Below are 15,683 nucleotides of genomic sequence, written 5' to 3'. Positions count from 1 at the left end.
TAGAGCTAACATTCTTGCATGGTAACATAACTTCTCCTTGGGAAAGCTCACAGGTTTGGATTTTGTCCTTTGTCCTCTTTTGATTCCCTCATTGCAGCCTGTGATCAGTATGAGATAAGGAAGCCATTTACCAGCAACCCAGTACTGAGTCCAGCATTGATCAACACACTTTCAGGTACTTCTCTGAGCTTGCAAGGCAATGCTTATCAATCTCTCCTGCTTTGGTCTTTATAATCAAGCACTACAGGTAGTCGAAAGTTTACATCTATAATTCACTATGTTCCTCCATTTGTTGATATGGTCTCTTGCTGCAGATTTCTAAACTCTTCCTAATCTTTAATTAATTAATTTTTAAAAGAACACTTGCCCGTCTTTCTTTCCATCCTTAAATTTTCAATATTTTTTCATGTCCTTAATGGGTAGGACATTGCAAATAAAATACACTGGTAAGGCTGCACTCTGATTCAATCACATGACAATCCTTGTTCCATACCTTGAATCCTACAAAAGATGTATATAAAGTTATCGTATTTCTCTATACCATCTTAAGCTTACACTTGTTCTCCTGTGTCATTTATTTTAATAACATAGGATTATAAAAAAATGCCAAGAGTCATGAAAATGCTGGCACAGAAAGCAACTAGAAAAATTTTGCACATCTATTTCACACATCTTCAAAAATTTTGTGGTTCCTCTTTTTCACTGCTTTGGCACACACCCAGTGATTAAAAGGCTAATTCTTCCAGGAAGGGTGAATAAATGGAAACTCCAGCTGCGAAGGAAGACAAAGAAGAACACATTTGATATTGTTACAGACCATCCAGCAAAAATCACAACGCAATCTGGTAGAGACAGAAGACTTCTGTTTCTTTTTCTGAAAAATGTAACAGGCATTTACCCAATGTCCTTTATTGTTTCTTGAGATTTGGATAGCCAGCTTGAGACAACCACAAACAAGAACCAAATTGTTCATTAGAACTTTGCATAAAAACTTATTTTATCTTTGCATTATACACTACTGATACAGATAATGGAGCTAGTTTGGCTATGAGGAACTGCAATCCTATCAATCTTGGAGGAATGTTCTCTCTTTTATTTGAAATAAACAAAAACTGCACACAGATGTTAGCAACAGTACCTTCTTTCAAATCAAGAAGGACAAAAGAGATAAATCATTATCTGAACCTCAAATGCCCCTTGCTGCAAGGTGGTGAACACCACCTAAACAATGCTACACCATTGTCTGTTAAAATGATTGAGAACTGATGCCACTGGAGACCACAAAATATTGCATGCTTGTGATGGTGATGTTAGTAAAAATCAAATTTAAAACAACCTTTAAATGCAAAATACTGATTCTATAGAGTATTTATTATGGTTGTCAAAATCATTGACAAAGAATTTCTGTTTATAAATTCTCTCCATAGTGTCTGTAATGAGGTTCTCAGCGATTTGAAACATCATCACAGCCTTCTTTGGATATTCAAACTGGCTTCAAATTGTCTATGGAGTTTAGCATATGTTTTCATCTGAAAACACAAAGTGACTAACAAGAAAACTGGAAATGCTGGCTTTGGAGTTACATATTCCATTTCTACCCATATGCTGCTGCTTGTGTGCCTACAAGTAAATTACTAATCTTTTTGACCTAAAGTCTTCACTGAACTTCATCTAATTAATGGTGATGTTGTGAGCCTTAGTAAACTTTCACTGCCTCTGGAGAGTCTCAGCCATTCTAAACAAAGTCTCAGTCTTGCTAAACAAATGTAAAGCATTGCATTAATATTTTCTTCCATATAATTTTAAAATGTGTGACTTATTTTGCAGACATACTAAGGTGCCTTGTTTTTTTCCCAGGAGACATCAAATGGATTAGTGGAAGTAAGTGTATACATCTGAGCATAAAAGGTCAAAATATAACCCTTTGCATCCATAACTTTTTAAATTAAGAGCAAGCTGATCCCAGGTATATTACTGTCACTAATTCTCTGACAGGTGTATAAATTTTTGCAAGGAAAACATGAAAGCGTTAGTTACAATTTCAGCAGTGTCTGAGCTGATGGTGTTGGACTGCCACAGTGGAGAAATGGGACTGTACTAACGAGGTAGGTGAGTCCTCATCAACTACAATGATACTCCTCTAAATATCTGAACAATCACCAATGAAAGCAAATGGGAGCCTTGATGGTATGGAAGAATCCTCTTACAACTGTTGGAAACAAAATCATCAGTAACAGACAGATCCATTTCTGCTTCTCCTCTCAGCTCAGTAATGTCCCAGCAGAGACAACTGTGAAAAGGTAAAGCCAATACCTGACACTTGATTTCTAAAAATATAATTTAATGTCTTCTTTCAGGTTAAACTAAACAGTAGCATGGTCTGAAGTGCTCAACAGAAGAGACTACATTAAACAAGAAGCAACAACAAGTGCAGTGGAAAGTCAGGAAAACAAGGATTGGTGTGAAGAAAAAGGCGACTAGTTGCAAAGGGTGAAGAGGGACATTTCTTACTAAATCTTCCAAAGTACGACTTTTTTATTCCATTACCTTTGCAAATAAATAATGGTTTAACATTCTATTTAAATTAAATTAAGGCAAAATTGTGAAAGATAACTCTTGCTGTTATGACCAAGAGACCAGAATCTAGAAATGAATACTTTACATAAAAATGCATTGAGTACTTCCTAAGTTATAAGTGCTAAGAAATGAAAAAGCACTCTTGTTAAAGACATGGAGTTGTCATCCTAGGTTCATTTAAGAAATACATGTAATCTTGAACACTGGGCAGGTTTTTTTCCCTTGTGACATTTCAGTTAAACATTCAGTGGTTTTCATGCTTCGGTTGCATTTAAACAAATCTCCTGGTTATATCAATATTTAATTTTGAAATATAGTGTTCTGGTAATGGTTCAACTTGAGTTTACTGGGCTATATTTGAAGTCTTTATTTTGGTTTAGCATAAATGTTTGTCAGTTTTATTACACACCTGAGAATGCCCAGTAGACACACTGAGAGTCCTAATTCTCTTACTGTTGTTTAGTAGTCTCCTCCCCCTGCAGAAAAATAATCTCAGAGAAGAAGGTAGTTCTTGTTCCCAGGTTCTGCATCTTCAATTTAAAAATGTTAACTAGCCTAAGATTGCTTAAATTATTTGTAATTGTTATGCTATTAGAATCCCTATCATCTGACACTTTTGCTACTTTCTTGTCAACATACTTCATTACACATTCTTCGGGAATGTCTTCCAATCAATCTTCTTCTTTTTTAATCACCATAAGCCAGAAATGGGGGTGATTGCGGATGTTGATTCCAATATCCTTGGTCACAGGAATAGGTCTTTCTTGCTGTTAGTAAGTAATTGAATCGAAAGCCTCTGGGAACGATTAGAACCTGGAGCAGACGGCTCGATGTCCTGGAAGCCGTGCTGCCAGGAGGGGGAACCTGCTGCACGTCGTTCGGAGAAAGCCAGAAGCACAGCTACATGGAGCCATAGCAGCCAAAAGTCACAGGTGTCTGTCACCAGGCCCGTGTTCTGTTCTCTTTTGCTTTGATGCTACTTCAGACGCGTTACAGACTTCCAGCTGAGAACAGAAACATGTTCACATAGCTATGCGGCAAAAAAAAAAAAAAAAAAAAAAAAAAAAAGGCAAGGGGAAGATTAATGAAGGGAGGATTAAACCTTCCCGAGACTGCAAATTACATATATTTCATGTCGGAGAGTGAGCAGAAGGCTGCTTCTGCTCTGTGCCGCCCTCCTGTCAGAGGCTGCTGATACACCTATACTTGAGCAAAGCTCCCTAACTTTCTGGTTTGGTGATTATTGACCAACGATTTCAGAAACTTGTTTCAAAAATCCAGCAATATCTCTGACAGTCTTTAGGCCCACCTGGTTTTGAGGAGATGCGTTTTTGTGTTTTTTCCCCTCCTCTTTTGACATTATAGGGAACCAAAGACACTAGAACACAGCCTCGCACCGTTTGTGTGACACCACCGGGCCACCGCAGCACCGGGAGCTGCGGAGCGTCCTGTGCCCCTACGATTCCCTTTACATTGCTGGTGCCCAGCACTGAGCCTCGCCAGCCTGCTGCGGAAACCCGGAGCCCCGGAAATCCAGTTAGCCACCAGTAAGCAAACACTCCCCAAACCGGGCCGAACCGAGGATTCACACTGTCGCTGCTGCTGTCACCAGACGCGAGTGCCCCTGAGCAGCCCCTGCAGACGGAGCTGAGCACCTGTGTCCGGGCTACTGCGGACAGCGGGCAAGGCAGCAGGGGCTCGGCCGGCAGCCGCCACCCCGCCGCTCATCCCCGCGCATCCCGTGAGGCCGCCAGGCGCCGCCGGGAGCATCCCAGTCACCGCCTACATTGCCCGGCAGCCCCGCGGCCCGCGGGAAGTGGCGTCCCGCCGCATCCGGGAGTGCGATCCGCCGGAGCGTGTTCCGTGCGCGGTGTGGCGCTTGCGGTGGGTCGCGGCCGGGCCGGGAGCGGGGGCTCGGGGGGCGGCGATTGCTGTCGCCCGTGTCCCACAAGCTGAGGCGCGTCTCTCCCCGCAGGTGCGGCCATGGCGGACTCCACGCAGAACGGGCCCATGGCAGGCGGGGCCGGCGGCGGGGCCGTGGTAAGGAGCTGCGGGCCTGGGGCCGGGCCGGGCGCGGTGCTGCTCCGGCGGGTCCTGCCGGAAGGGCAGCGGGCACTGCTCGCCCGGGTGCGGGCGGGGACGAGCAGCTTTCGCTTTCCAATTGAGAGCGGGCTCCTGGGGTGCCGCCGCTCTTGAAAATGGCTGAATTGGAAGTAATTCAGGGTGGTAGGATCTCTATTTCACAGAATCGTAGAATATGCTGAGTTGAAAGGCGCCCACAAGAATCCTCGAGTCCATCTCGTGGCCCTGCACAGGACACCCCAGAAGTCACACCGTGTGCCTCAGAGCACTGTCCATACGCTTGAACTCCGTCAGGCCCGGGCTGTGACTGCTTCCCTGGGGAGCCAGTGCCAGTGCCCAACCACCCTCTGGGTGAAAAACCTTTTCCTGACAATCTGACCTAGCCTTGACACAGCTTCGTGCTATGCTGTAGTTATACTGTGCAAGTGAGGTACAAAGTCATATCATGAAGATGCTTGTAGGTTTCTGGTAATTTCCATGGCGATGCACTAGGAATATAGAGGAAAATAGTAATTTTTGAAAGCTGGTCCAAATTTGGAAAAAAATGTTAACTCTTTCAGATGGAAGGAAGCTGTTGTTTTGATTCTGATGCACATATACCAAAAGCATTCTGAGTTTCATTAGCGCCTTCTGGCACTTTGGCTGTATCAAGACTGAGCAGGGCTGTGGTTAGGAAGAGCCCAACAAGAGGAGAGGTCAGGATTACTGTGAAAAGTTTTCTGCTTTTTCAAGGCCATACATATGTGAGCCAAAACGATGCCACTTTCCTTGTAATGTAGTTACGCCAGCTTAACCTCACCCTGTGTTTTTCCTCCCTCGCTAAGAATTGTGGAGATTTAGCCCCAGGTGTGTGCAGTGTATTCTAAAAGAAACCTTGAAGCAAAAGTCAGTCAGGTCCAGTGACCCTACATGATAACATTTGTGAAGCTGACTGTGTAGTGAGGCGTGTTTGGATAGAAAAAAACTATTTTTCTAGAAGGTCTTACCAGTGTATTTGATTGTAATGTACAAAGGAGCTTCTTAGTTCTGAGGAAGCCAAGCTGTTTTTGATCTGGCTAGTATCATCATATGAGCCAAGTATCACAGAACAAAAAAAACCAACTTTCTGCTTCAAGGTGTAATTTGCTTACACTGAGGTTGAGGAAAGACTTGCAATTTAACAGAATTGGGAAGAATGTTCATTGTACGCAAGTATTAAGATACCAGCTTCTGTTGGGGCTGGTCTTTTTTAAATTTTTTTTTTCTTTTCCAATGTAGCAATTTCTGATGGCTAACAAGTTGGATACAGCAATGTGGATTTCCCGTTTGTTCACGGTTTACTGCTCAGCTTTATTTGTCCTGCCTCTTCTGGGGTATGTACCATAATATTGTAAAATAGCATAAAAATTTACAAACAAACTAGATTCCCTTTGCATATAATTGTTTTTTACAAGTAAGGTAAATTGCTGTTATTCACCTTACTTGGATGCTTTTTGTCAGAATAGCTTACAGATTTTAGATTGGTTTAAAACACTTGCAGATGTGTTTGGAAAATGTATTGAACAAATGTAGAATAGTGGTAAATGCATGTTTTTGTGTGTAAATGGAGTGTTATATTGAGTTATCTTAGGCACCTGCACTAAAGTCAGTGTTAAGTTTCTGAGTTATTTTTTGAGAGTAGTGCTTATGTACAATAATAGAAATAAATATAAATACTTCAGGTATTGTTCAGTTGTGATGCAATTCTCGAGAGTAGAAGACTTCTGAGCTTGGTTCACATGGTAACATCTCCTCTGATGATTTGCAGGTTGCATGAAGCAGCAAGCTTTTATCAGCGTGCCTTGCTGGCAAATGCTCTTACCAGTGCCCTCCGACTACACCAAAGGCTACCGCACTTCCAGCTTAGCAGGGCATTTCTGGCCCAGGCTTTGCTGGAGGACAGCTGCCATTACCTGCTGTACTCCCTTATCTTTGTGAATTCCTACCCTGTTACAAGTATCCTTTTCTTGTGTCATCTTGCTAATGTTTTTAAATATATTAAAAACATGATTCTTTTCATCACCTTTGCTATGATTTGAAAAACTAGTTTGAACTAGTTTGATATGTTTGCTATTTATAGAACATACTCTATGTAAAATATGAGAGGCTTATTTTGATTGATTCATATTCAGTTTAATCAGCTCTATAATTAGTGCACTGCATTCTCTGGCTACCTAGATTTTTTTTTTTAGGCTTAAGTTTGATGGATTTTATGACCACCCTTCAGTGATATTTGGAGAAGTTGGTAATTTTCATTTTTTGCCAGTACAGGATTTATATAGTTTTTACTGTAGTAGACATTCATCATGTAGAGAGAATTATTCAGTAGTAGCTTTCTCAGGTAAATTATTGAACTGATAAAGTCTGCAAAATTTGCTCCTGTGGATTGCCAAAGGTGACATGTCAGAGCTGACATTTCTTTATGTCACACTATGTACACTTAAAGTCCTACTCTTAAAATCATTCTGAAACAGAAATGTCTACATTCTTGCTCAGAAAAATCAGAATGGCTGGCAACTGCATGTTCTTCTTGACTGCATGTTAAAAAAATTAGTTTTGCAGCATCTTTTAATAAAACATACAACAACATGTATTTAAGAGGTTTTGAGTAGTAAGCTCACATGTGCTTTCTGTATAGAGAGAAGCATTTCAGTAGAAGCACACTGGTGTCTAATGGTGTGTGTTATAATTTTGCATATTTGCAAACACTCATATTTTGAAGTTAATAAAAATGCATCGCAAAGAGGTGTAAGAAGCAAAAGAAAGAGCTATAAATCTAGGTCTTAGGCTTATACATATCTTCATCCAGTATAGGTCATTCCAGCCAAACTTTTGCAAAGAGCCATCAAGCTATGACTGGTGTAGTTTAACGTCATGGAGAAATGAGGCACTTGCACAGCCTGTAATTTTCCTTATGACTTGCTTCAGTGAGTATTTTTCCAGTTCTGCTGTTCTCTTTGCTTCATGCTGCCACATACACGAAGAAGGTTCTTGATGTAAGTGTGATATTTATATGTTACAATTAATACAATTGGTATTATTGGGGTTTATAAACAGGCTTAAGTTGCAGCTCTGGTTTGGTTTTCTTTGGCTGCACTAGAGGAATTAGAGTGAAACAGTAGTATGGAATCTCAGCACAGAGAATTTGATAAGACTTTTTTTGATTGGTTTGGTTTGGTGGTTTGTTTCTTTATTTTTTCCCCTTCTGTGGGATGATATGTTGGAGTTGACACTAGTTATTTTTTTCCAAATGCTTTTCTTTGAAGGAAACAAAATCTGTGGAATGGTTAAGTTGACGCTTAAGATGTGTATTTTTCAAACTAAATTTTATTGTTCTATTTCAGTAGTAAAGTATCAAACTACAGGGTGAGACTAGCAAGCAAAATACTTGCCAGTTGCTCTTGCTGCTCAATGCACTGCCTTGTGCATCTTAATGTAACTCCAGGCTTTGGTGTTTCTAACTGGGCTGTCTTGCTACCGTGGGCACTTCCTCTTAGTGGACTGAACAAGGCTCTGGGCAGTTGAACCTAAAATTGGTGGATGAGGGAATTGCAACATCTGATGCCTTTAATTGAACTCTGTAAATTAAGGAGTTCCAAGCCTGCAGTAGTTTTCCTTACGATGTTAATTTCAAAACTGATAAAGTCTTAAAATGTTGAAATGAGTGGTAAATAGCAATTGCTGCATTTTGTTTTCTTTGTTCTAATGAAGATAGGTGCAACTTTTATGTTTTCTGTAAATAATTTCTTCTTCTTTAAAGGCGCGAAGTTCAAACAGTGTGCCCTTTTTGAGAAACCTCTTAGAGAAACTGAATGCTAATCAACAGAATATTCTAAAATTCATTGCTTGCAATGAAATTTTCCTGATGCCAGCTACAGTTTTTATGCTCTTCAGGTAAGAATTATGGTAAATATTTAAATAATTAGAAACCGCTACACAAGACTGCTTTTTGCAAATGAGTTCTCTGTGGATCATAGTACTCCATTTGTATGGTTCTGGCTGACCAAGGCTGGAACTTCAAATAAAATTTAAGTGACTCTTAGGCTTCTTAATTTGGTGCATCCTGACATCAAAAGGCATTCACTATATATAATAGTGATATATATATAGTGAACTGAGCATCAAAAAAACCTTCCCTTTCATAGTGTGGGTGATGAGTCACATGGGAGTTTTTCAGGCTTGAAACTTGAATTCACCCACATTACTGTCAGTACATTGATCAGTAAGTTTAATTTTGGTTAGTTTAGTAGAATATTAAGATCTTCAGCTTCACTGAAAGTGAACTGTTATTTTTGGAAATTAGATTCCTGAAATTTAAATGGCAAAGTCTCATTATGCAAAAAGTGTGCAAGCAGGAGTAGTTGCATTCTCTCCTGTGCTGCTTGTGAGCTGTGACCCTTTTGAGTTTTTTTATTCCATTTGATTTTGCCTGCTGTGCAGCCTGTTGAAGTCATTTTAGGGATCTTGAACATGTTGGAATCCTACTGAAGTTGTGCAGGCGTAATGACCTTCCAGTAACAGAAGTTTGGGTCGTTGCAACCTTTGTTCTACACACGTTATAGCATGGTAGGAACATTTGTCTTGAGTGGTCTCATAAGCAGTAGAAGGGAGGCTTTACCTTCTTGGACTGGATGGATAATTTGTCTTTATCTTTTGATGTATCAGCTGAACATTTCAGTGCTTCAGCCCTCAAGGATTGCATTCCATCTGAGACCACTTACCAGCTGGCAGATACACTCTATCCAGTATCTGAAACTTTCAAGTGCTTTGAACTTAGTATAGCTTTTTGTTTTCTTATGTCTCTCTGTGGAGAATGTAGTACGTGAAATGTTGCTACTTGGTATGTCATCTGCTAGATACTGATGCTTCTAAAAGGTCATATGCCAAACTTTAAAATAATTTAATTGCTAAAACCAGCTATTGCGAAATTTTGTTCTTTAAATGTTGTAGCATATTAAATTGTTTGTCAATACTGTACCGGTTTCAAGAGTTCATCTTTCTTCCCTCCTGTAGTTCACTTCCACTTTATGTTTTTCTTCTGGGTAAAGATGCTGCTGTTACTTGATGGAGTTCTACTTGCTGGAACTACATACCATCATGTTTAAATTCAAACAGAATTTTTAAATAATGTGCTATTTAAAGTGGCTTCAGTCACTAAAACTTAGGGCATTTCTGTGCTTTGCTGTGTATGGTTTGTGTGCAGTGTTTCCACTATTTCACAGATCAAACAGCAGTTTTGTGAAATACCGAAGCTTAATTTCACTGTAACTGAAAGAAATATGTATTAGCTTGGCATTAAAGTCTCATTGTACATCTGTAATTGTCTGCAGTGTGTTCTGAGAAGTTTTGCAAAAGATAATAGAAATATGGTCCAGATATTCAAAATGCTACAATTAGATTGAAGAGGGTCAATGTAACTGGACTACTTATGTCAGCCAGTTTCTGGGCTTGACAACAAATGTTTTCTTGCTATTGAATATGTGTCCAACATCATTCCTGTGATTCTTTGCAATGAGAAATGAAGCATATAAAAACACTTCATAAATATAAAATCTATACAAGAACAGCACTTCTTTAAGTACTTCATTGAGCAGTTTTATTCTATAATGTTTATGCATTTGTAAATGTACTTTTTCTTGTCAGATCTAGATTTTCTGAACCAGTGTGACCCAAATCTAGCCTTCTTTTGTGTAGCTTTTTTGAGCAAGTAGTTTGCTTGTTTTTCTTAGAAATATTCCTGGTTTTGGTGTTTCGGTTTGGTTTTTTGTCACTAGTAAGCTCTACTGAACTGTTCTCTTTCAGTGGACAAGGGAGCCTGCTCCAGCCATTCATTTACTATAGGTTTCTTACATTACGCTACTCTTCTCGGCGAAATCCCTACTGTCGGTAAGTACTGCATTGATTTGGGAAGTTAGTGTTTAACTGCATAGTGCTTAGGCGTTCAGAAACTTTTAATTCTAAAATGAATGTAGAACTCATAATACTGCATCTGTAGAATGTGGAATACACCTGGATGCTAAATAAAACCCTGGCTGGTTAAAGGTTGGATTTGTTGTGTAAGTGATCAGAAATGTACCGCCATTCTTGAATGGGAGCTTTCAGAACATGCTTGTGTCATTAAAACTACACTTTGGGAGAGGCACATCTGAGGTTAAGCCAAAATATGAATAGGCACTTAAAAACTTGTATAATATTGAGAGAAAAGAAATCCTCTGGATGATTTTAAACATGTTCATTATCTTCTTTAGGAAAATTAATAAATAAGGCTAATTGTATTTGAAATAGAATCTTACTGATTTTGAAAGCTGGTCAAGCCAATATTATTGCTTTAGACTTTGAAATCATAAATATTCCTATGAGTGTTTTCTCAGGTGAGTGCTTTTTAGAAGTTTTTTTACAATCATTGCATAGCGTAAGATTTTGTGAACAGACTTTTCAGTATACTCAATCAAAAAATAGCTTGCTTGAGTGCCAGGAAAGTAGCTTTGGCTGCCATGATATGCAAAGACAGGTGTGAGAATCATAAGGTTAATTGTTTTCTGTTCCCTATTTGTGTAAGAAAGCAATTGTTCCATCCTGCTGCATATATTTATTTTTAACAACACCAACATCATCTATAAGTTGCTTTACTACTTCGGTATCTAAAAATAATTTAAGCTGTGTAATACTAGAATTGACATTCAGTAGAACTAGTTTATACAAAATATTCTGCTGGCATTTTTGTAGTTTTAAGGGAAATTGGTGATGAGAGTTTTATTTCTCATGTCTGTCTTCTAATAGTTGCTTCTGCAGTGCAGGATTCTTGCATATTGCTAAGAAGTAGCACAAACACAATAGCCTCCCAGCTCCTTACACTGTTTGTGATAAAGCATTATTCTTAATTCTCTTTTTTTGAAGTGTTTCTGTAGCCTCTATAGTATTTTTTAATTTTTTTTTTCCCTTGGAGTTTTTCTGCTCTCTCTAGTTCAGTAACTTCCAGCTGAGGATGGATAAAGAGTTAGTTAAAATGTTAATGTTTAAAAGTCAAGAATTCTGAAACTCTTGGAAGCAGCACTGAGTTGGTCTAAAGAATTTAACTGAAAATGTGTATGTGAGTGTGATATTGAGAAAAGAAGTGGATAAAAAAGATATGTGTAGATAATATTTCTGATAAATGCTGTAGGATTTTAAAAGTGTGTTTAAATCTGATTTTTCAGGACTCTCTTCACCGAGCTCAGGATTGTTGTTGAACACTTAATAACGAAGCCCTCGTGCCCTGTTTTTGTAAGAAGACTATGCCTCAGCGGCATTTCCTTTATAAGCAGATTGGCACCAACTGTTGCATAGCCAAATTCAGGCACTCGTGTTTTGTGAACATTATGAGCAGCTGGCACTTCTGCTGATGATTGGAAATTCCTGGTTTTACACTGATCTCACTCCAGGCTGTATAAAAATACATATATGCTTTTCTTGGAGATAATATGAAATTTAGCATATCAAAAACAAATGATAGAAACTTAAATTAACCGTGCTGTATTGTTAATTGATGAAAAAAGTAGATGCATCCTACCTAAAATATGCCCTATCATACAGGTTTGTTGTTTTGTTTTGTTTTTTAAAATCAAGAATTGTTTGAGATTGATTGAAACTTATAATAAGAGATCTGTGCTCACTAGGTTTATGTTAGTTGGAACTATAGCTACTTTTGGATGTCTCCAGTGGATAGCAGTTGATACACATACCTATGCAGTACACTTTGGACAGTATTCTTCTGCTTACTAAATGTATCTGTAGAACTGTTTTGTCCAATTTATTATACTTAGTGTATAAATATGGCCCATTTGGAAGTTAACACAAGATAGTTAAAATCTATCAAGCTGACAGAGATAACACTCCTTTCTGAAGGAGAGGCTATTTTTATTAATAATACTTAAAAAGAACTCTCTCATGCGTCTGCCTTGTGACATAATCTTGTTATGCTGTTGGAAGAAATACCAAGACTGATCACAGAAAACTCTATGCAGTTTTCTTGTCATAACAAGTTGTTTTACCAAGCCAAACTGCTGACCTGTAGGATTTTCAGACTAAGATGCAATGCTTAAACTTTTAACTATGTCGGAAATGAACTAATCAATGTTAACGACGTAACTTTTGCAGAGTCATTGCAGATTTGTTCTTGTGTCCACACAAATGTGAGACTGCAGTAATTCAAGCATGTTAGCTTTTTAAAAAATTAAACTGTAGGTAGCTCTATATAAATTGTTATTTCAGTTTCTGAGACCCTCATGATGGGAAATTTACATAAAGAATTGCACCTGTTTAGGCAGCTTCTGAAACAAATGGTGCAGGATTTCTTGGCATAAATCCATCTGATGACTGATCTGAAGCCAGTGTCATGACTACAGAATTGAATATTAAATTAAGTATATAAATTAATTACACTGATTGTGCATTCACCCAGCAGCTGAAGGGTAGGTCATGGTAAAATAATACTATCTGTCTGATCACAACTTCTTTTCAGAAATTCAAGGCAAAATATTTGTTGAATTTTCTGTAGTTGGTGTTAGTATTCTAATTGCATAAATTTAAAGGACTTTCATTGGCCTTTTGTAAACTTCTGTAGCACTGAACTTAACTATTCTTCCATGGTCAGAGAAACCTTATGAGAAAATCTTTCAAAAATAGTCTTGAAGCAAAGTATTTTCCTGTAACTATTGAGTTATCTTGTTCGTGGTATGGATATCATTCTGACTTTACAGTTGTATTAGTTTTTAGATCAGAGCCATGTATTTATAAACTTACTTCATTTTTTTGCTCAACCTCTTGGTACTGATGAACCAGTTGGTAATTGAATATGATATTCTTTGACTACTTGTCTTGCTCTCTGAACATGATTAGCTATTTATAGAATACTCGCACACTGCAGAAGCAACTGCATGCAGTTAATGCTCTACAGCTGCTAAAGACTTGGAATGAGATTGATTATGTGTGTATCCTATAATTTGAGGATTTTATAAAAACTAAAATTTCTACTGCAATAAAAGGAGTATTAAATGTAACTTGCTAGGCTCTTCAGGCTCATTTTCTCTCTAACCCAACTTACCGATGCTTGAACCTGGAAGTTGAGCAGAATGCTGTCCTGTGTGTGTGTGCATGTTCTTATATTCCCACTGCTGCTTCTGAATTGGGATATAATATCTTGTGCATTTCAAATTATTTTATAGGGAATTTTTGCCTTCTAAAGTGCAAAAATTTATGACCCTTTCCTTCAAAATCTAATCCAAAAATAAGCACTGCAACAATGGTATCTAATCAGAGAAAAGAATCCAGACATATTACTGTTTCAGTTCCTCAGCACAGTTCTAGACTGTCTGTCATGTTGCATGATGTGCTTTTGAATGGTGACATCAGATTTTCTTCAGCTCTTTGCACCACTGCAATTTAAAAATACATTTGGTCTTCTAAGTTGATCCCCCATACTGGGAGTGGAAGGCAAATAAAACTGTAATTACTGTAAGCAAAATAACATGTTACATCTGAGCAAATTTTTGCGGTCTGACTGCTGTTACGGGTGCATTCTACTGTTCCTTAATTGTATGATTAGAGACTAAATTAGTTACTAAATTAGAGACTAGCCCATCACTGAAGGATGCTAAGTAAAGATCTAACTCAATGAATGCAGGAGAAGGAGTGAATGACAATGCTGTAAGTAAAGAGCTGGAAGACTATGTGTTGGAAGTGCTATGAGGTGGAGCTTAAATGTGGATACTGAATTTATCTCTTTCTATTAAGACTTAAAAATGGACCAAGAGGAGGAAATTTCATAAAATGGATTAGATTTGGTTTAGCCAATAGCATATTCTTGGCTTTGCTTGACAAAGGAGCAGCTTGTGGCCTGGTAAAACTTACTTCTCTGATGTGTCGAGAAAACATGGAACAATGTTGTTATGATAATGTTCAAGCCAAATAAATAGGGCACCTGACCTGTGCTCTGCATCATCTTTGATTTTTTACTGTAGCCTTTCAGCTGCCTAACATCGAGTTTCTTCAATGGAAAAACATTCTATCCTTGAGCCTGCTTCCTCACTACAGTTTGTGACTGTTTCTCTTCTAATGATTAAATGTAAAATGCTGGTTGTAGCCTGATAGCTTGAGGCGTTTTTGTTTTTTTTTTTTTTTGTGAAGAGAGCTGTATATTCATGCTGCTATGCTGTCAACAGCTAGCTGTGATGCAGAGGCTGTGGCAGAAGCCTGTGATTGTAGAGAAATTTTGCAACTGACCATAAAGTGCCTGCCAATCCCAAAATGAAGCAGAAGAGTTTTTGTATTAACTGAAAGGTTTCCTACCTAATATGATAACTGTTTCCACTGGTATAAATCATACTGCTCATTGTTTTGTGTTGTCTTAGCTTTTGTAAGTCAAGTGCTGTTGCATAGATTCTGTGGGTGGACAAACCCCTTGCTCTCTACAAGCTTTCTGTAGAAGTGATGCTCCAGTTTAATACTTGTCTGTTTTCATCTGTGGATGAAGTACCAGGAGCCATTGGGTCTGTTGGAGTAGCTAATGCCAGTTAGGATTTCTTACACACAAAGTAACGCACCAATACATCCATCCTCTCCTTCCTTGCCTTTTATTTAATTTTATACATATATTGTCATTTCTGTGCTGTCAGTTTTATGTTTTGCTCCTTTCTTTGATGGGTTTAAGTGGAGCAATATCTGTTAATGTTAATGTTTAAAGGATTTAAATAAACAATATTATAATTATGAGCCTCTATTTCTTCCAATAGTTTTGGAGCTGCTAACTATGTATGTGATAGTAGTGTCCAAACAAATAACATAACCAATGATTTTATTGTTAGACACCTGTATTGCAACATTTGCTGTACGGATGCTGTGTTTATTCAGGAAGTTCTTACCCATTTTATAGACAGGAATGGAGACATGGAAGGAAAGAGCACTTGCCTGAGAGGAGTTCTGGCAGAGCAGGAAATAGAAAAAAGAGTTGGACAAGTGCCCAGATGGAA

General features: G+C 38.3%; 1 protein-coding gene and 1 long non-coding RNA gene across 4 annotated transcripts; one reads left to right on the top strand and one right to left on the bottom strand.

Moving 5' to 3' along the window:
- Positions 1-1,350: 1,350 nt before the first annotated feature.
- Positions 1,351-4,359, bottom strand: LOC116996547. 2 transcript variants are annotated; one of them, XR_004417959.1, is made up of 2 exons: positions 3,887-4,359; positions 1,351-3,581 (listed from the first exon to the last, which is right to left on the bottom strand). It is a non-coding gene; the product is annotated as an uncharacterized LOC116996547 (long non-coding RNA). The 2 variants fall into 2 exon arrangements; XR_004417958.2 differs by having other exon boundaries at positions 1,351-3,607; positions 3,887-4,358.
- Positions 4,360-4,383: 24 nt separating this feature from the next.
- Positions 4,384-13,715, top strand: TMEM33 (transmembrane protein 33). Of its 2 annotated transcripts, XM_033060327.1 has the most exons (8): positions 4,384-4,461; positions 4,553-4,617; positions 5,917-6,011; positions 6,446-6,633; positions 7,606-7,673; positions 8,438-8,571; positions 10,480-10,563; positions 11,874-13,715. In XM_033060327.1, exons 2-8 carry the CDS (start codon positions 4,561-4,563, stop codon positions 12,001-12,003), a joined length of 756 nt encoding a protein of 251 aa, XP_032916218.1. In that variant the 5' UTR covers positions 4,384-4,461; positions 4,553-4,560; the 3' UTR covers positions 12,004-13,715. The 2 variants fall into 2 exon arrangements, with proteins under 2 accessions (XP_032916218.1, XP_032916217.1); XM_033060326.1 differs by lacking the exon at positions 4,384-4,461 and having other exon boundaries at positions 4,468-4,617.
- The last annotated feature ends 1,968 nt before the right edge of the window (positions 13,716-15,683 follow it).

The sequence above is a fragment of the Catharus ustulatus genome, chromosome 5 (assembly GCF_009819885.2).
Source record: "Catharus ustulatus isolate bCatUst1 chromosome 5, bCatUst1.pri.v2, whole genome shotgun sequence".
NCBI lineage: Eukaryota > Metazoa > Chordata > Aves > Passeriformes > Turdidae > Catharus > Catharus ustulatus.
This window is presented reverse-complemented; position numbering and strand designations above follow the sequence as displayed.